Source organism: Muntiacus reevesi, chromosome 1 (genome assembly GCF_963930625.1).
Source record: "Muntiacus reevesi chromosome 1, mMunRee1.1, whole genome shotgun sequence".
Classification (NCBI taxonomy): Eukaryota; Metazoa; Chordata; class Mammalia; order Artiodactyla; family Cervidae; genus Muntiacus; species Muntiacus reevesi.
The window spans coordinates 13,597,542-13,617,673 of record NC_089249.1 but is presented as its reverse complement, the minus strand read 5'-3'; the positions used below and the strand labels follow the sequence as shown (position 1 = coordinate 13,617,673).

At 40.0% G+C, this 20,132-nt stretch overlaps 1 protein-coding gene across 6 annotated transcripts; it reads right to left on the bottom strand.

The window, feature by feature from the left end:
• Positions 1-5: 5 nt before the first annotated feature.
• Positions 6-20,124, bottom strand: TDG (thymine DNA glycosylase). 6 transcript variants are annotated; one of them, XM_065938034.1, is made up of 14 exons: positions 19,921-20,124; positions 14,283-14,549; positions 13,025-13,081; positions 10,546-10,688; positions 9,490-10,346; positions 8,871-8,926; positions 8,363-8,607; positions 7,391-7,460; positions 5,914-6,049; positions 5,627-5,709; positions 5,452-5,546; positions 3,141-3,312; positions 2,631-2,723; positions 6-1,973 (listed from the first exon to the last, which is right to left on the bottom strand). In XM_065938034.1, exons 5-14 carry the CDS (start codon positions 9,528-9,530, stop codon positions 1,843-1,845), a joined length of 1,122 nt encoding a protein of 373 aa, XP_065794106.1. In that variant the 5' UTR covers positions 9,531-10,346; positions 10,546-10,688; positions 13,025-13,081; positions 14,283-14,549; positions 19,921-20,124; the 3' UTR covers positions 6-1,842. The 6 variants fall into 6 exon arrangements, with proteins under 6 accessions (XP_065794106.1, XP_065794095.1, XP_065794123.1 ...); XM_065938023.1 differs by having other exon boundaries at positions 8,871-10,346; positions 19,921-20,121; XM_065938051.1 differs by lacking the exons at positions 8,871-8,926; positions 9,490-10,346 and having other exon boundaries at positions 19,921-20,118.
• Positions 20,125-20,132: the final 8 nt, after the last annotated feature.

Sequence of the window (20,132 nt, the reverse complement as noted above, 5' to 3'; positions counted from 1 at the left end):
GGATAATCATTCTCAATATTTTTTATTGTAAAAAAACAATCAGACTTTCAAATGATTTTTAAAACTTTTTCAATATTATTTAATGAACAAGTCTCATATTCTCATGTATAGTGTATATCAACATTTACTATTCATCTGTCATATTTAATGAAAAACACCATTATTGTATGCTTGGAAAAATCCTTAAACCCATTCTCTAGTGAGTGTCCACCATAATTTAAAGGATATTTTCTCTACTCAAAAAAAAAAAAAAAAAGAAAAAACTATGTGAAGACTATAATCATTAAAAACCAAAGCAATACCTAGTTACATGCTTTACATAATCCCATGAAAAAATAATTAAATTGCTCCTAATCCCTGATGCAAGGCATGTAAAAGCACCTGCACAAAACATCCATGTAAACAGCAATACCGTACATGATTTAAATAACATGAATGACTTTGACATGGCTTGACCTAGACTAAAGGAAAAATAAAATCCACTGTGCTACAGCTAAAAACCATGTTAAAATTCACAAGAATTTGTATCTCTTATTATAAAAAGAACAGGCTATATCATCTTTTAGAAAAAAAAACTTCATAAATATTTTCATATTGAGAAACAACATGCTCCCTGGGTAGGAATAAAATCAGAATATTCAGATGTGATCAGGAGTAAATGCAAATGGCATTTCTGAATACCCAGCTTTGATATTCACCAGGCCTAGTAGTCTGGACTATTTGTAGCACCACGGAAAATGCATTAGAAAATCACAAAAGTACATTACTTCAAACTAACCTTGACATGAGGTTCACTCAGTCCACAGTAACAAACAGCAATGATGCAGATAATTTTTTTTTCAGATAATTTAAAAAAAATTACTGGCTTACTTGATTTATCTACCAAGAAAAATTCTGTATTATTTATTTTAGTACATCTCATGTACATAAAGCACCAGTTTAAATAAGATTATCAAACAACCTCTAGCCTCGTTACTCAACCTGAAAGTTCATTTCTCATCATTTCTATGTTACATGCTACGAGTCAAGGAGGATAAAATTAGAATGGTGATAGATATTGAGAGAGAAGTTCAGTCCCCTTCTTTTCAAATGTTATGTCTCTCAAGTAAAACAGATGAAACAGCGAAATTTAAAAGGCTTTCTGCATTCTCTGGAACTTACCATCTCAGCAGAATAGTTTCTTCCTACTAGAGGATCAGCAGATGGGGGTGAGGACCACAGGGCTCACGCCCTGGCAGGTAAGGCCGGTTAACCTTGCTGCTGCGAGGCCATACTCTACATTTCTACTGCAAAACCACCTCACCAATGCTCACCACTGGTAAAGCAAGGAGGCCTGAGTGTGAACACAACTCAGGAAGCCCGTTAAACACTGCGAAAAGCTACCAGATGAGACGCCACCAAGGGTTATAACCTCACAGATGAAAATCAGCACACTGGCCTCTTTACCAGGGGGAATCTTATTAGCAGCATGCCCTTCTTAGGCATGAAAAGGGAGAAGGGTGCATCTAAGTTTACGCACAGTTCATAGTCAAGTGTAAAGATGCAGACTCTTGTACTTTTAAATTACAAGTTAAAAGTGACGCCCTAAAGAAAATTAATTTCTTCATAAATGAAATACAGTCTTATAAAAAAGCTGGAATGACGAGTAATTCAAATACAAAAACTCATATACAGAAAACCCTTTTTCCTTCCAACTACTTAGGTCCGTACAGTTGACTCCACTGTACTTTGATCACAACACGCGAATAAAATATGAATAAAATGTTTCAGCTAGCGCACCGAGGGCTACTTGACAACTGCATTAAAACTGCAGCATTTAAGCAGGGCTGAAAAACACCACCCTTAAACGTGGTTTCCTTCTTGTTCTTGCGTCCCACAGTGATTACTAAATGAAGGGATCTGGTCTGTAAATGACTGGGTCATCCACTGTCCATTTGGAATGTCACTGAAAGTTGATTCTCCATTGTCAGCAGCTGGGATGGGGTGCGGGAGGGAGGAGAAGAACATTACTCTATTTAAAAGCTTTAAGTGATATAATTAGGAGATTTTAACAGTCCATTGTAGGAGAGTTGCTACTAAAACAGTTAAGCAAGATTATTGAATACAACTTAAATTTCTATTCTAAGATACAGGAACTGATAAATTCTGTTAAATTCAAGGAGGGAAATGCACCAAGGAGGACTTTGAGTCAGTAACTTCAAGAAAATGAGCTTTAAAAGCCTGTGTAGTTAAACATCAAATAACCACCGAATTTTCACTCTAAATCACTAAATAGACTTTTTAAAGATTTTTTTTTTAATGTGGACCATTTTTAAAGTCTTTATTAAATTTGTTACAATATTGCTTCTATTTTGGTTTCCTGGCTGCAAGGCATGTGGGATCTTAGCTCCCCAACCAGGGCTCGAGCTCAGGCCCTCTGTAGTGTAAGGCGATATCCTAACCACTGGACCACCAGGGAAGTCCCCCAGTCACTAAACAGATTTCTGTATTTCCATTCCCATTCTTCAGTAATTAACTCTCTCCAAAAAAAAACTCCTCTTTCCCCAATTCCAGCAAAACCAAGTCTTTGAACAGGGCAAACAAAGGGGAGGGGACACACCAGCCTATGCGAAGAGAATCCCAAGGCTCACCAGGGTAGGGGCTTTCATTGTAAGCGCCGCCGTACGCTGCTTCATAACCCGGGTCGTATTTTTCTTCCTTCACAGCCATCTTCTTTGCGTCCTCTGTGAGGAGGGTAACAGGGATGTAAAACTGAGTTTGTCTAACAATTTTGAAGATAGCTTTATTCAGCAATTATTAAGAATAAATCTTTTTCTTGAATTTCACATCCACGGAAACAACTTTCATATTAAATTCTTTTTAACATAAACAAAATAAACTCCTAAGAACTGTAAAAGCCTATAAGATGCAATTTTAGGTGACCCACACTACTGCTTGGCTTCTCAGCATATGTAGGAACACCCAGATTAGACTGGAAGCCCTTGGTAAAAGGAGGTTTTAATAGTGACTAACACTTGTTATCAGAACACTCTGGCTGCCAATAAATCGTTTTCTTTTCTACTGCTTTTAAATTCACAACATACTTTCCATAAGGTAGACATACACGACACGAGCAACAGGACTGAGGAACGGTAACGCACCTTGGGCGAGCTGTAGGTCAAACGTATACTGCACTTCTTGAACGTCTGCGTTTCGTTCAATGCCTTTCAGCTGATCTCGTAAGTCCTTCAGCTTAATGTAGTAATGCACCTTGTCCTGGGCACGGGGAAACTGCGCACATCTGGCACTGGATGACGGCATCACGTAGCAGAGCTAGAACCGTAACAGTTTACAGCTACAGAAATCCTTCAACCCTGCTGAAGCCACTCATGTTGAGATTAGAAGCCTTCTTTTTCTTTGGGTCAATAACTTGATACTTACCACATTGCCATATATGCAAAATCCATAAGAGCAGTTGTGTTTGAGTTCAAATTCTTAATATTTCCTTATTACAAAGTCAATAAATCAAAACCAATGAGTCTTTCCCCCTCAGTGTTTGTACCAAAGGGCATGTAAGTATACAATGAAAAGTCTTTCCTCCTCATTCTGTTTCCATCCACCTAGTTCTCCTTCCCAAAGGCAATCCTCATTGCTAGTTCCAGAGGTCCTCCACGAATTTAGAATCAAATGTGTCGGATGATGTGTACTCTCCTTTATCCTTTTTAAAAACACACAAATGGTAACCTGCTCCACTCCCTGTCCCGCACCCTGCTTCTTCACTCAACAGTGTCTCTTAGAGGTAACTCTGTATCAGGCACCCACATCAGAATAAGCTTCCTTTTCTATAGCTGTGTAGCAGTTTCATAATTTATGTAACCAGTGTCTACCTACGGGCATTCAGGTTGTTTCCAATCTTTTAATATTACAAACTGCAGTGAAAAAGCTTGTACATATTTAAATTTGAATATATGTGACTGTGTCTGTTGGATACATTTCTAGAAATGGAATAGCTAGAAAGCAGGATATTTGCATTTATCATTTTGGATGATGGTGACAAACTGTCCTTCATCGAGTATATAAAAATACATATCTTATATATAAACGAGAGAGGCTGCTCAACTATGGACTTTCCAGTTGTAATTTTTTGTAATTTTTAAATTGGCCTCTATACCATGTGTTATAGAAAAAAAACCCAAACCATTATTGACTTATTTTGTTTTGTTTATCCAATATTTAGAAAAGCCTGATTCAGAGGTACAAATGCTACCAGGTTTTTGTAATAGCACATTTTTCCAATCTCAAGACAGCCTTCAATTAAAGTGATCCAGAAACTTGAAAAAGCACATGTTTTTCAAAGCTGGATCACTAACAGCATCAATATCTATGAATATTTCATGATAAAGAGTAAATTTTATAAGACAAATGCACTCACAGATCATTGTGGGAGCCAAAACTACCTATCTCGATATGATTCAGATTCACATATTATTGCACTACTGTGATCACACATCCCAAGAGATGTACCGAGGCTCCTCTGGCATTTCAGGGACAGTAATGCTCCTTCTATAGGAAGGAGTGAATCATCTCTGCAATTTTACCCAAGGAGACAAGGGTACACCTCTATTTAAAGAGTGACCAGTGCTACAACCTACTTTATCAGTTACACATTTACTAGTGAAAAACAGAAGAAATTATGAAGGAAGTTAAAATACATACTGGCAGCAGAAACTGTATTCTGAGGTCTCCACAGAAACTTGTTGGCACACTGGCTTATCATTTAAAATATCGTCTACAGCACAGAAGTCTGTGCATGTGTATTTTTATTTCAGAAGTTGTAAACAAAACTTAAAACTATATTTAAGAAGCAAAATTTGAACCAAATGTCTGCAGAAACTCCACAGAAATTCACATAGTGTTTTAAAACCAATGTGTTATTGTATGTGCCCTTATGTATAAGAACAACAGCACCAAATGCCAGTCAGGTTGGCAGGATGCCTGCTGTGACTGGGCTGTTCTGTTTACACGGCTCTAACACGAGACTGGGCCGAGATACACCAACAAAGGGTGATCAGCAGTTTCACTGATCAGGATCGTGTCTATATTTACATGTTTGTTTCACAACGGAATAAGGGCTAACGCACTAGAATTTGGCAAGAATATCCCATCAAATGTATTTTGAATGCAGCCTGTGAGTAACCTCCTCTCAATATTTTGGCCAAATAATGTAACTAATGTAATGTTATAAAGGCATTTATCTGACAAATGTTTCTTTTTCTAATACAACTACAAAAGTATCTGAATTAATCTGCAACTATTAGTTCAAGTTACTATGCAGATATTATTCCACAAAATATAGTGCTTTTTTTTTTTTTATGGCAAAAATTACAAATGGACAGAACAAATAAAAAGGGAAAACTAGATAGAAAAAATTTCGCATTTATCTGATTTACAAATACAGTTTTAAGGACTTACAGTTTCTGTGTCTGGGATCTTATGGGGTTGAAGTCCAAACTCTAAGTTCTTAACCTTTACTCCAAAAACTTCCTTACTAAAAATTTCGTAAATACCTAAAATGAAATACAAATATATTTACATTGCCCATAATGTTAATCGAAGAAAAAAGATAAAATCTAAAAGTAAAGCTTACATTTTCCATTAAACACTGCTATTCGTGGCTGATATTTCTGTAATTTCTGCACTAGAATACGTCCTCCTTCACGGAATTCTTTACTAAAATTGAATTAAAAAGTAGTCAAAATATAAATATGGCAGTATTTATAATGTGCTAAATTCAGACAGCTTTCAATAAAAGAGCAAATCATAAAACTACTATGCTCAGCTTGAACTAGTTAGATACTTAGGATGCTCCTGGAGTGTATAAGGCACAATTATGGCCAGGGTTCCAACCTATCAAACCAAATGTTCCATAATCACCTGGAAAGATCCTTGCTCCCTGGTGTTGTCCTTTCCACCATATTGGTAAATCCAATACCATATTTCCCTGGTAGAGTGTGATCATCCATGTGACTCAGCTGAACCTCACTCAGCCCTGACATAAACAGGCACTTCCCTGTGAACAAGAGAGTTTAATTTAGAAAAAGTTCAGTTTATTTCTGTAGAAGTTCAAAGGTTTTTCTGCCCCATGAATGGATGTGGGTCTATTCTTGAAATTAAAAAAAAGAAAAAAGATTTAGTATACTTAAAAAATTATAACATAGGTCAAATACCATACCAAGCAGTTATTATGTGCTGGGTACTATGCTAAGTCCTTCATATGGATTATTTCATTTAATCATTACAGCTATCTTAAGAGATATCTCTATTATTTATCTCCTTTTAATAGGGGGTTGAAGGAAATGCTTGTTGAGTACACAGCTAGGCAGCGTAGTAAACTCTGAAACTGTTTAGCTTTTTAATAACTGGAAGTAACACCACCTGCCCCTGGAAAACCCCAAACAGATAAAATATACACCAGTGACTCAGGGCTTCAGACATACTGACAGAGGAGAAAATGAAAAGTGAAATATTTCTAGAAAATTTTTTTTTTCAAATAATGGAGACAACATGTTATTAGTTCTAAAAATATACTACCATAATTTGTCCTAAAAGTGTTTTTCTTTTCTTTTTTCTTGGCTGCACTGCATACATGCAGGATCTTAGTTCCCTGACCAGGGACTGAACCCGTGGCCCCTGCAGTGTAAGTGCTGAGTCAGTGGGCCACCAGGCAAGTCCCTGTCCTGGAATTTTTTAAATGCTGCACTAAGATAATCAGCTAGTGTTTCCTGATAATCTGTTGCATTCCTGATTATTTGTTAGGCAGTGTTACATAAGATGATTTATATATAGGACAATACAACAGGAGTTATACTTGGTTTTAAAGTTCACTCTACAAGTATGAGGGACTTTAATACTAACTTCTGCTAGATGGAAATTATCCGCAGAGAAATGTCTACAATCAGAGCATTTCTTAACTATTACTACTTGATTGCCAATGTATTTCATTTCTCCTAGGAAATAAGATGAGTAGAAATCTGGAAAGGTATTAAGTTTTCTGTCTGCATTGGCATGATGTACTGTTACTATTCTGTAGATAAAAACTAAAAAAAGAAAAATTGTTTTAAAAAAGGTAGTAAAACTCACTGAAAACAAACAAAAGAGAAAGTATTCCTGTCCATACCCCTCCACTCTTTTTTTTTCTTTACCCCTTCACTTTTGTAAACCAAAATGTTAAGTGTCAGAGGATGTCAAACCTTTCATTTTTGTGTACACACACATTGAAAAGATTATGTATACTTACTCAACCAATTTCTTTTTAAAAACACATTTTGGTTTAAAAAAAATAGACAAACCCAACTATTAACAAGGACATCTAGTTTAAAAGTAAAATAGTAAAAGAAGGTTAACCACTTACAAAAATGGTTTCCAGGCCCAGGGTAGTGATGCCCTTTGTAAGCAGCCATCAGTCCTGGATTTATGCCAATCTACAAAACAAAATGTTTATATATTTTAGTCTTGAAAAGTAGGCTTATGTCTTAGGGCTTCTGTGGAGGAGTGGTGAATTGATTAAAATAAAAATTTAATCCAGCATCATAAGCTTTATCAATTATCTACTCTTGACCTGAACAAAGAATTCCATTTTGAGGAAAGAGATTTCCTTTATATTAAAGTTTTGATTTTTTTTTTCTTTGTGGCTGCGTTTCGTGGCTTGGGGAATGTTCCCTGACCAGAGACTAACCCTGGGCCCTGATAGTGAAGGCCTGGAATCCTAACCAGTAGGCCAATGGGGAACTCCTTGCTGTTGCTTTTAAAAACCAGTTTGAGTCCCTCATATCCCCAGCACCCTCACTCCCAACTGTCCTGGAACAATCAATCAACCAGAGCTCACGTCCAGCTGCAAGTCTGTTTCTCAGCTCCCCAAAAGCAGCTGACTCCACGTCACCTACACAGTTGCTTACATGCTGATGTTTCTTGCAGCTACTGACAAAAATCAAAGTTCAAAATGAGTGTTATCATTCATGGAGAAACCACAGTGTCATGCAACCTAAGTGATTCGTGTGGATCATTTTGTGTAATTGCCAGAGGATCCACTCCATGCTATCATCACGCCTGCTTCACCAACGAGCAAATTAAGTGTTCAGGAAGGCCAACGCTTATCCATGGTCATACACCCACAAGGCAACATCTGAAACCAGACAGCCCTGCCCTAGAGCCCACCCTCTTAAACACAGCCATATGATACAACCTGAAGAAGGTGACACCATTTACCACCAAAAGGATTCTCAGAAATGGTTCTTTTCAGCAAAATGTTCTTTGCAAGGATATGGTTAAGTCACATTAATCCACCAATGCTAACTATAAACCCAAAGGAGGACAAAATCCTTACAATTACAATGTCCAGATTGAAGGTCAAAATGTCTGGTAGAGTCTTGGTCAGAAGTTCAGCTTCTGAAACACCATTGAAACGGTCCACTTTTCTTTTCACTTTAAATGTGTCTGTAATTTTTTCTTGCTTTTCTTTTGACTTCGTGGACTTGCCAGATTTTTTGGTCTCAGCAGGTTTTTGGGGCTCCACTGGTGTTTTTGGTTCTGTTGTTCTGGGTTTTCTTTTCCTTCCTTTTAGAGGAGTCTCTGAAACACAATGATTTCCAGGATATAGCTGCAGAAAACCTTAAATTACAAACTTTATGCAGCTTTCCCCGAAAAGTCACCCATCAACATCCTTAGCTTTCTCTTCTATTTCACGACATCACTCTCCTCTGTAACGTCTCCCCCTTCCTTCACTGGAGAACTGGGTCTGTGTGGTCCCAGCCCCATCTTCCTTCCTCTGGACTGGCAGTTCCTGGGATGAGAGACCCTTAACAATCACAGATTGATTTTCCACACACTCTTACCTGGCACCATGGCTTCTCCAGGGACACAAAGTAGCCACACACCATTTATAAGAATTCTAAATGTAAATGCATAAATAATTAAATGAACAAATAGAAAAACAGGGAGGAAAGGAAACATTTTAACTCAGTTTCCCCGTAATTTCCAGAAGAAAACTTCAAATGGCTTGAGGCTTTTCTTTCCCCTGAACTGAGTGTATATTCTGTTCTTCACACAGTCAGAGAGGTGAATTGAGAGAAGCCAGAGATGGACTCTCTGGGCTGGCAGTGTTTGTCTAAAGGTAAGACTAGGACTCTGATCTCAGGACCTTAAACAGTTTCTCAACCTTGGCCCTGCTGACATCTTAGGTGGAATAATTTAGTAACCATGGCCTCTACTCCCTAGATGCCAGTAGCATCCTGCCAGTCATGATGACCAGGTGTCTCCAGACAATGCCATACACCCCTCAGGAGAAATTACCGTGGACAAGAACGAGTGACATAAAATTCTCCAACAAGAAGCCTTGCCTTTTTACCCACAGCTCCCCTAATACGGCTCTTCATCTCTCAGGCCCCCACTCTATTCCGCTACCACTTGGCGTTTTCTCATCCGAGCCTTCCATCCATCCTCTGTTCTCCTCACATTGCTTCAGTCACTGTCTGTGCCAAGGGATCCACCTCCATCAGCCTGTAGCTGTCCTAGCGCTTCCTGCCCAGAAAAACAGAAGAGCTGAAGGCAGGGGGCCCTTCAGCACAGAGGAGTTACATGTGCTCTGCAACCACAAACTGGAGCTCAGCACTCTCCTCACGCCACACTGACGCACGGCAGAAAATCACTACCCTCTCCCCACCATCCACTGCTGAATCTGTCCTCTTCTCCTCTAACTCTCTGTCTTGGTGAATGGTACCTCCTTCGTCCAACTGCCTGGGAGTGACTTCCAGACTCCTCTATCTTCCTCATCCCCCTGCATGAAATCCATTAACATGGCCATGCCTCCAAGTTCTGCCCTGCTCTCTACCATCTTATTTTATCTATATTATTAGATATATATTTTACATATCTCTGTTACAGTCTGTTCTCTAGAATATTTAAATGTCAATCTATTTATTAAGTCATTCTCTGTTTCCATTCTGTCTATAGCTTCCTATTGCCTTCAGAGCACAACACACGTTCTTTAGGTTAAACAAGCCTTGCTTGCCCCCATCAAAACCTCTCTCACTGCTTCTATGCTCCACTCCAGTCTGCAATGACAGAGAATTATGGCTTTTCAACCATGTCATGCTTCTTTAGTGTAGTCTGTAGTTTGATGCATGCCGCTCCCTCGGCCTGGAACTTTCCTCTTCCCATTCTTCCGGTACTGCTCCCTCACCCTTGAACTTCAGAGTCCCACGAAGCTGCCTCTGAGCCCTGGTCCGAGTTAGGTGCCAGCCCCACAGCATCCTGTGTCCCTCTTCACCACGTGGTGTGCTGAGGAGTTTCACGTTCACTTTTATTTTCTCCTATGAGATGATTTGAGGGCAGAAGCTATGTTCTTTTATCCCCCCAAATCTATCAGAGTGCCCGAAACACAGGAAGTACTTAAAAAGTAGATTAAATTTTTTTAACACAAAAACAGAGTTGAAATTCATCATTAAACCCTTTCTTAAATAAGTTGGCTGATGCAATGGTAATTTTCTAAACTATCCTGGTGAAAACTACCTTGTGTGGGTTCCTGAGCAGGTGCTGAGGCTGGAACTTCAGCTGGCATTTCTTGTGCATTCATAACTGCCATATTAGGAACTTCAGTCATCATTTGTTGGAGTGGAAATGTATAAAAAGCTTGAGCTTGCTGAAGAGAATAGCTGAAAGAATTAAGGATAAGATAGGAAGACAAAATTACCCAAATGTAAGTTTAAACGATCTGCTCTTAAAAAGCCCCAGGATTCAATTATTTCTAACCAGATTATAGAATTTATTTAGAGTTGACAACAGGAGCAAAAAGAGGAGGAAGATCTATTCCCATATGTACATTTACCCAATCTTCACCTGGTGCCTACTAACCAACTATAATTATCTCTCACACACTGATGTGTCATCAGTAAAACTTACCAGTCCTGTTAGGCAAGCCTATACTTTCCCTGAAATGAGATCATGGGAACTTTCTAGCAGAGAGCTGAAAGGCCCACCAGCCCATACAGAGTTGAAATATCCACAATAATAATCTGTATTCCTACCTCAGTATCTAATTCTCTTGTCACAGAAATCCTCTGCAAGGTAACCTTTTTAGGTTCAGCTTTGAGATGTAGCTGATAGACTGCAACACTGTTTAAGTTTAATGTGTACAACAGCGCTGACCTGACACACATACAGGACAAATGATCACCATCAGAGCCTTAGCTGACACGGCCACAGGGCACCTAGCTACCATTTCTTTCTGTGGTGAGAACATCTCAAATCTGCTCTCTCAGCAGCTTTCAAGTACATCCTCAGCGTCGTTAGCGAGAATCACCATGCTGTCCATTTTAGATCCCCAGAACCTGCAACCTAGGGTTTGTGCCCTTTGACCACCATCTCCCCATCCTACCTGCCCCCCATCTGTTTTTTAGTGGTTGCTGGATTTTCTGCCATTAAATGAGGATTAGAAATAGATATTTCTATAAATATCTGTGAATTTACTCGAAAGACCACTCTAAACTTCTCTTCTGAACACGATTTAAACTCTGTTCAAAGTGTTTTGCTCAGTGTAAGGAACACATGCCTTCACAATACTGCTAAACAACACTGCTAAGAAGTATTTCTGGGGGCTATAAACTACTACCTCAAGCTGTTGCTATCAGCACAAAGCCAGGGAAGTAAATACATGTTTTATGAAACTAAAGTGACAGTTGATGCCAAAAAATGCCATTAAGTATGCAGAAGGAAGAAAAGCACTAGGAAATAAAATGAGTAACTATGTTTGCCATTTGGAGAGAAAAGCCATGTTTTCTCTGACAAGCTACTCTACTTAATGGTTTTCTCTTTCTGTGACGTGTGGAGAAAGGAAACAGGGTGCTCAGAAAGCAGAGGTTAAAAAGGCAAACTAAAAAAAAAAAAAGCAAACTAGTACACTGTAAACGGGTGAGCTTCACAACATGTAAATCAATATTAATAAAAGGTTTTTTGTTTTTTTTTAAAGGCAAACCAAAATATTTCCAGGATAAACTTAAGTGGCCCATGCAGACACAGGGTCACAGACTATTGGCAGGGTACCTAGGCCAGAACACTGGATACTGAAGGAAAACTGGGGCCCAAACTCAGTGGACAAACCACTGGGGAAGCATTTTAGCTTCAGGCTATCTTTAAGGGGTAAGATGGTAAGGAAAAGGTGAGGAATTAGTGAGAAAGATATTAAACTATCTTAGAAGAGTTTTATTTCTTTAAATATAGTTTTCAAATTATACAAAAAATAAAGACAATACGGTGATTTAGTACACTATAATACATCAACACGAGAATATTATGTAGTTACAAAAATTAAGTTTATTAATATTTAAAAGCACAGAGAATGTTTAATATAAGGTGGAAAAGAAAACAAAATGGCATTGTGAGCCAAGGCCGCACGTGGAGAAAGCATGTAGGAAAGGACCAGAAATTAAGATGTAAAATTGAAAAGAAGCAAAGGGCTTAAACCTTGCCTGGCACGAAGTCAAATGTCCTCTTTTTTCATACTTTTCTCAGGTAACACTTTGGATGAACTAGTTGTTCCATGTTAAAGACTCAGATATTCTAATGAGAGCTGGATATAGCTGAGTTAGTCGAGAGATCTCGTATGGCTGCCTTCTGGAAATTCTAGTGAAATATAATGTGATTTTTGACTGCGGCCAGTGACAGGTTCCTGAGACGCCAACAGCCCACTCAGCCTGAACGTGTAACAGAAGACCCCTGCGGACGGTGAGTGAGCGGCTGAAAGCGCGCGGGAAGGTCCACCGTCATCAGGACAGCGTCTCTCTCTCCCCATGTTTTTCTTTCTTTTTTTTTTTTTTTTTTTTCTCCCCCATGTTTATTGCTACGGCTCTGAGTTTCACACGTCTGTCCCATTTTGAGCACTTCACAAAAATCTACTCCTAAAAATATATAAATCAGGGAAACAACATTCACATTACAAAAGGGTTGTGAACTTAAAAACACTTCCAAAATGTGGCTCCATTAGCATACTTACAGATCATTAAATTCTGAGGTTCAAAAACTGAAAATCGAAGTTTTAGATGTCAACTGGCTGAAGAAAAAGTAAAAAATAAGAGAAAATGCAGTCTTATTTTAGAGATGTGTATCAATTTAGAAAAAAAAATTCAGAAACTTGTCTATAATATAGATGTGTCCCTTAACTGTTCTAAAATTATCCCTGGCACTTTATCATAAGATGAATTAGAAAGGAAATAGAGAAGGCTATGAATAATAGAATGTCTAAGTTCTGAGGTAATATACTCTTTCTGAACATTTGATTTAGCCTGATCATCTTAACAGCTTCTTGACAACAGCTGGAACAAAAGGAAAGAGGGTGGACTACAACATTCTTACTACTTGGCAGAGGACAGAATTCCACCTGTACGAAAACCTTCATGGACTACAATTCTGGATAATTTCACTTCCTATTATCTAATAAAGGTTAAGTTTGGAAGCAGCATGAACCCATTTCAATCTTAATGTGGATATAATTCCTAAATACATTTGCTGTATATATAAACATAGAATAACTGCCCCTTCGTATCAGAATTCTGCAGTGTTTATAACAATAATTTTCTCTGTATGAAAGACAGCAAAAGAGGAGCAGTTAGTTAAGTCATTCATCCTCTGAGGACCTCCATTCCCTCCCCGTGAAAATAAGGGTGAGATTTCTGTGATTTCCACATATAAGGAGAAAGTGCAGGAAATAGGACCAAATCTCTCCAGACTCAGAAGAGGCCCTGAAACATTTTAATTTTCTGTAATTCCCTGATATCCAACTCGGGAGCATGACAAATGATTTTACTTTCCTGTTGACTTTTCTCCCCTATCATCTATGTCTGTCCTCATGGTGATGGTTCTGCACCTCTCCCCTTTTCCTGCAGTGAACCCTTTACTCTCTCCTAGCCTCCATTTAACACCCTCTTCATTTGAACAGTGCTCAAAGGACTGGTTTTCTACCACTGTCTGAAATTTGTTGAAGTGTGCATTTCTGAACTCTCTTTCTCAAAATACACACAAACACACATACACACACAGTCGATTAAGTAAGGAGTCCAGTTAATTTGGATTTTGCTATATTTCAAAAAACTAACACTTGGAGGTTTCTCTAAGATGAGTAACTTCTTTAATCCTCAGTCATTTCCCACTGTTCTAAAGATGTAAGTTGCTTTTTCCCTAAATACATTTGTCTTAATCCCTTCAGGTTGCTATACAAAACACCACAGATTGAGTGGCTTATAAATAACAAATACCTGTGTCTCACAGTTCTGGGGGTTGGAAAGTTCAAGTTCAAAGTGCTGGCAGACTCAGTGTCTGGAGAGTGCCTGCTTTCTGGCTCATTTTCGGTTGCCTTCTTGCTGTGTCCTCACATGCAGAAGGGGTTAGGAGTCTCTCTGGGACCTCTTTCACAGAGACACTACTCCCGTTTAGGTGGGCTTGGGCCTCATGGCCTCATCACCTCCAAAAGACCCCATCTCCCAATGTCCACACTGGGGTTTAGAGGTTTCAACATAAGAATTCTGGATAGACACAAACAACACAGCAATATTTTATTACAGCAATATTTTAAAACAAGCATATATAACACTGAACACTTACAAAATATCAATGTCAAATAAACCAAATGCTCAACCAAAAGGGACTATTACATAAATTATGATGAAATACTATCTAGCTATCTAAAAGACAATAAACAAAGCTGAGCACCAAAGAATTGATGCTTTTGAACTGTGGTGTCAGAGAAGACTCTTGAGAGTCCCTTGGACTGCAAGGAGATCCAACCAGTCCATCCTAAAGGAAATCAGTCCAGAATATTCATTGGAAGGACTGATGCTGAAGCTGAAAACCCAACACTTTGGCCACCTGATGCAAAGAACTGACTCACTGGAAAAGACCCTGATGCTGAGAAAGACTGAAGGGGGCAGGAGAAGGGGATGACAGAGGATCAGATGGTTGGATGGCATCACCGACTCAATGAGTCTGAGTAAACTCCGGGAGTTGGTGATAAGACAGGGAAGCCTGGCGTGCTGCAGTCCATGGGGTCGCAAAGAGTCAGACGTGACTGAGTGACTGAACTGAACTATCTAAAGTTGACATTCAATATTGCTAAGTGGGAATGTGTGCATTCAGCATGCATTACGGAGTACTTGCTGTGCACCATCTATTTAGATACTGTGAACTCAAAAAAGAGAACGAGACAGAACTCCCAACTTATTGAACTCTTCTGCATACAGCATAATTTCAAGTTTCCTCACTATCTGATCATTTTTCTGGAGCTTAAGATAAAATAAAAATGCTCCATGACCTCAGTGACCTGAAACTGAGCAGCGGGGTCAGAGTCTTCATTCTGGAGACACATCACAAAATCCATTCCATTAGCTTCCTGGCGACCACACTGTACTGTTGATTCGCACTGTGTTTACCGTCAGTGAAAACTGCCCTTCACTGCTGCTCCCTCATCGCACACTAAAAGATGCTTCACATTATAGTCAGTCGGGGCTAACCTGGATTCTGACTCAGTCTATCAATTCCACAAACCCCTTCCAGAGTTGGGTCACTCAAATATTTTATCAGCGTTCCATTAGCACCTCGAAGCTGTTAAACTGTGAAAAGTTGGGGCAGGAGGGCTACACGGCACATCAGTACAGACCTCTCTTCCATCTGCCTTTGACTCTCTGTAGTAAAGCAGTTTTGATTTCACCCAATAGGACCACCATTGCCAACATCTGCTGGATCATCAAAAAAGCAGGAGAGTTCCAGAAAAACATCTATTTCTGCTTTATTGACTATGCCAAAGCCTTTGACTGTGTGGATCACAATAAACTGTGGAAAATTCTAAAAGAGATGGGAATACCAGACCACCTGACCTGCCTGTTCAGAAACCTGTATGCAGGTCAGGAAGCAACAGTTAGAACTGGACATGGAACAACAGACTGGTTCCAAATAGGAAAAGGACTACGTCAAGGCTGTATATTGTCACCCTGCTTATTTAACTTATATGCAGAGTATATCATCAGAAACGCTGGGCTGGAAGAAGCACAAGCTGGAATCAAGATTGCCAGGAGAAATATCAATAACCTCAGATATGCAGATGACACCACCCTTATGGCAGAAAGTGAAGAACAACTAAAGAGCCTCTTGATGAAAGTGAAAGAGCAGAGTGAAAAAGTTAGCTTAAAGCTCAACATTCAGAAAACTAAGATTATGGCATCTGGTCCCATCACTCAGAAAGAGATGACAGGAGTACCTAAAATATTTAATCATCTCCTGTTGCCTTTGCTTTTGTTATGACAAATGTATTATATACCAGGCACCGTTTTGGGGATTTTGTTTGCTTTTCTGTTTTTGGTCACACGACTTATGGGATCTTAGTTCCCCAGCCTGTCATCTCCTTCTGATGCTATCTAACCTAGTATCATTATCAAAAGGGGAAAGAATCTAGCTGGGTAGGTCTTGCTTTATTTAACTCATACTGTTGCCTAATGATCAACAGCTCCTTTTAAATATGCTCAATAACCACTGAGAAATAAAAATTTTATTGAGGATCAAAGTCAGTAAACTCCATGGCAGATTCTACCTTTGGAAAATAAAAGTGACCCATGTGTTTATATTTGGGCTTTAGGCCCCTCTCCTGTTGCCTGCAAATTCTTAAAGAATGTTGTAATCTGGCCTCTCACTTGAAATACAACTGATTTGGGCCAAGAAACATTATTTCTGCCAGAGCAGCTGAAGTGAAGTCACTCAGTCGTGTCCGACTCTTTGCGACCCCATGGACTGTAGCCCACCAGGCTCCTGTCCATGGGATTCTCCAGGCAGAATACTGGAGCGGGTTGCCAGCTGAAACTTCTCTTAAATGCCCTCATTGATCTTGAGCTTTAAATCTCTCTTACAGACATCTATTTGCCATATTCCATCTATACTCAATTTTCTAACATAAAATGAAAAATCAAAATCAGAACTAAGTGCTTATGTTTTCTGTCATCTAACAACATGTCAGTGAACTAGGAAGAAAACCCAAACCTTTCTTGTCCTTCTTGTTGTCTACACTAATGAAAACAAGTTCTTAGTCTCTTTAACATTTCTAGACAGTCCAATCTCATTTGAGGGTTAATCGTTCCTGTCTGTATTCTCAGTGGTCTGTTTTACCTTTCCAGTTATTATTGATTCAGCATCCTACTTCCCATCTTTGGTAAATCTCTTTTTCTTTTTTTCATTTATTTTTATTAGTTGGAGGCTGATTACAATATTGTAGTGGTTTTTGTCATATATTGACATGAATCAGCCATGGATTTACATGTATTCCCCATCCCGATCCCCCCTCCCACCTCCCTCTCTACCCGACCCCTCTGGGTCTTCCCAGTGCACCAGGCCCCAGCACTTGTCTCATGCATCCAACCTGGGCTGGTAATCTGTTCCACCCTTGATAATATACATGTTTCGATGCTGTCCTCTCGAAAGATCCCACCCTCGCTTTCTCCTACAGAGTCCAAAAGTCTGTTCTGTACATCTGTGTCTCTTTTTCTGTTTTGCATATAGGGTTATCATTACCATCTTTCTAAATTCCATACATATGTGTTAGTGTACTGTAATGGTCTTTACTTTCTGGCTTACTTCACTCTGTATAATGGGCTCCAGTTTCATCCATCTCATTAGAACTGATTCAAGTGAATTCTTTTTAATGTCTGAGTAACATTCCATGGTGTATATGTACCACAGCTTTCTTATCCATTCGTCTGCTGATGGGCATCTAGGTTGCTTCCATGTCCTGGCTATTATAAACACTGCTGCGATGAACACTGGGGTGCATGTGTCTCTTTCAGATCTGGATTCCTCAGTGTGTATGCCCAGAAGTGGGATTGCTGGGTCATATGGCAGTTCTATTTCCAGTTTTTTAAGAAATCTCCACACTGTTCTCCATAGTGGCTGTACTAGTTTGCATTCCCACCAACAGTGTAAGAGGGTTCCCTTTTCTCCACACCCTCTCCAGCATTTATTGCTTGTAGACTTTTGGATAGCAGCCATCCTGACTGGCGTGTAATGGTACCTCATAGTGGTTTTGATTTGCAGGTAAATCTCTTTTTCACGTTTGAGCTCATTAGAAATGTACACCGGTCCTCTTCTTTTCTTCTCTCCGGTTAGTACTTTTTAAGACTCTTGAACTCTCTTCTCATTCTTAAAAAAAGGGTCTACATCTATAAGTTTTTTTAAATTAATATCTTCCAAAATAAAAAGATTAACTATACCAAACATTCCATGATGAGCACAAAGTCAAGGATGACAAAGCACTACTTTCTCAGGATTACCGGGGCCGAGTCATTTCAGAATCCCCAACAAAAAACGCCTTAGAGTATTAACACAGAGTTCCCCATACTTCCCAAAGTGAAAGCGTTACAAGTCAGAATAAAAAATGGTCTATAACCCAATGGATTCAGTTAAGACCAAATAGAAGTCAGACAGTTTTGAGCTAAACACTGTATCAGAGAAACCTATTATTTTGCTGTAAGCCACTCCCATTGTGCATTCTAAAACCTACACAGTGATCAACTGGACTCTGCCATTTTAAGGTACTTGAGCGTGCAGATTTTGGTGTCTCCGAAGGGCCTGGAACTAATCTATGGATACAAGAGAGATGACTGCAATCTATTTGATGGTAGGCGTTTACCCAAGTTTCAATTCTGATCTGAATGAAAATCATAAAGACAAGAGCGATTTCCACAAGTTTTATTTATAAAGTTCTTTAGAGAAAGACATGGAGTTCTTTATTTCTGGATTTGATTCATAATGTCAGGATGAAGTCTACACTTTATATCCTTCCCTAAACTCTAAGACAATCTCTGTTGGTTACTAAAGCACTCCCCTTCCACCTAACACTGACTCACAGCATGTCAGAACCAGATTCCACAGACGCCCTATTTTACAGACATCAACAGGCCCAGAGAACTTCAGAGGCTTCCTCAAGTTTAGAGCCCCCAATCAGGATAATTCTTAATGAGGTCTAATAGTATTGTATTCCTATGTAAACTTTATTTTTCTTTCTTTTAAAAGACTCTGTTACTACATTTAGTTTTTCATTTGGCTTTCCATCACAAGTTCCAATTTCGAAATCTCTGCTTTTGCGAAACTCCCCATGCACCTCACACTCCCCAAAGGACACATGACAAGTAAATACTTAAGATCGTCCCCAAGACCACTAGAACACCATTTTACACGACTTACTAGAAGTGTTATTCCTAGTTCAGAATTCAAGAGCTCTAGAATGGCAACGTTATCCACCTCGTGCCCCTTAGGTACACCGTTGAGGAAGAAGGCCACAGTAAACCTACAACTCTGAGATGAAAACTCCTAGAGTGACACATGTGACACTTCATCCTTACAGCTGTGCACGATAATGGAGGGTGAACGGAAATGTAGCGGAGAAAGGTAACCGGAAAGAAACATTAATTGGAGACTGCTGGTTGTTTACTACCGCGTTTTAATGTCAGCTAAGTGTCTGGATGGGTACTTCCCCGGTGGCTCAGACAGTAAGGCGTCTGCCCACAATGTGGGAGACCCGGGTTCGATCCCTGGGTCGGGAAGATCCGCTGGAGAAGGAAATGGCAACCCACTCCAGTACTCTTGCCTGGAAAATCCCATGAATGGAAGAGCATGGTAGGCTACAGTCTACGGGGTCGCAAAGAGTCGGACGCGACTGAGCGACTGAACTGAACTGAAGCAGGTAAAAAGTGGCCTGAGCGGGCCGCCAGTGCGCATGGGCGGCCCGGACCTTGGTACAGGGACCGCGGTCTTAAGGAGCCCCTGCGTGCGTGCGTGTGCGTGCGTGTGTGCGTGCGCCCGCGGCCTGCCCCGCGGCGGGGGCGCGGGGGGAGGGGCGGTGTTCCGCCACGGCCTTACCTGCCCGCGTCCTCCGCTTCCATTCCCTGCTGCCGCTCGCGCGCGCAGCTCCTCGGGCCGGCAACCCAGCGACTTTCTAGTACCGCGGCGCACGTACGGCGGTACGGTAATAACCAGACGCTCGGACTCGATTGCCGGCAGAACTCGGGCAGTGGCTGGGGCACAGGCTCCTCCCCCAAGTTTCCAACTCCCCCTCCCCCAGTAGACCAGCC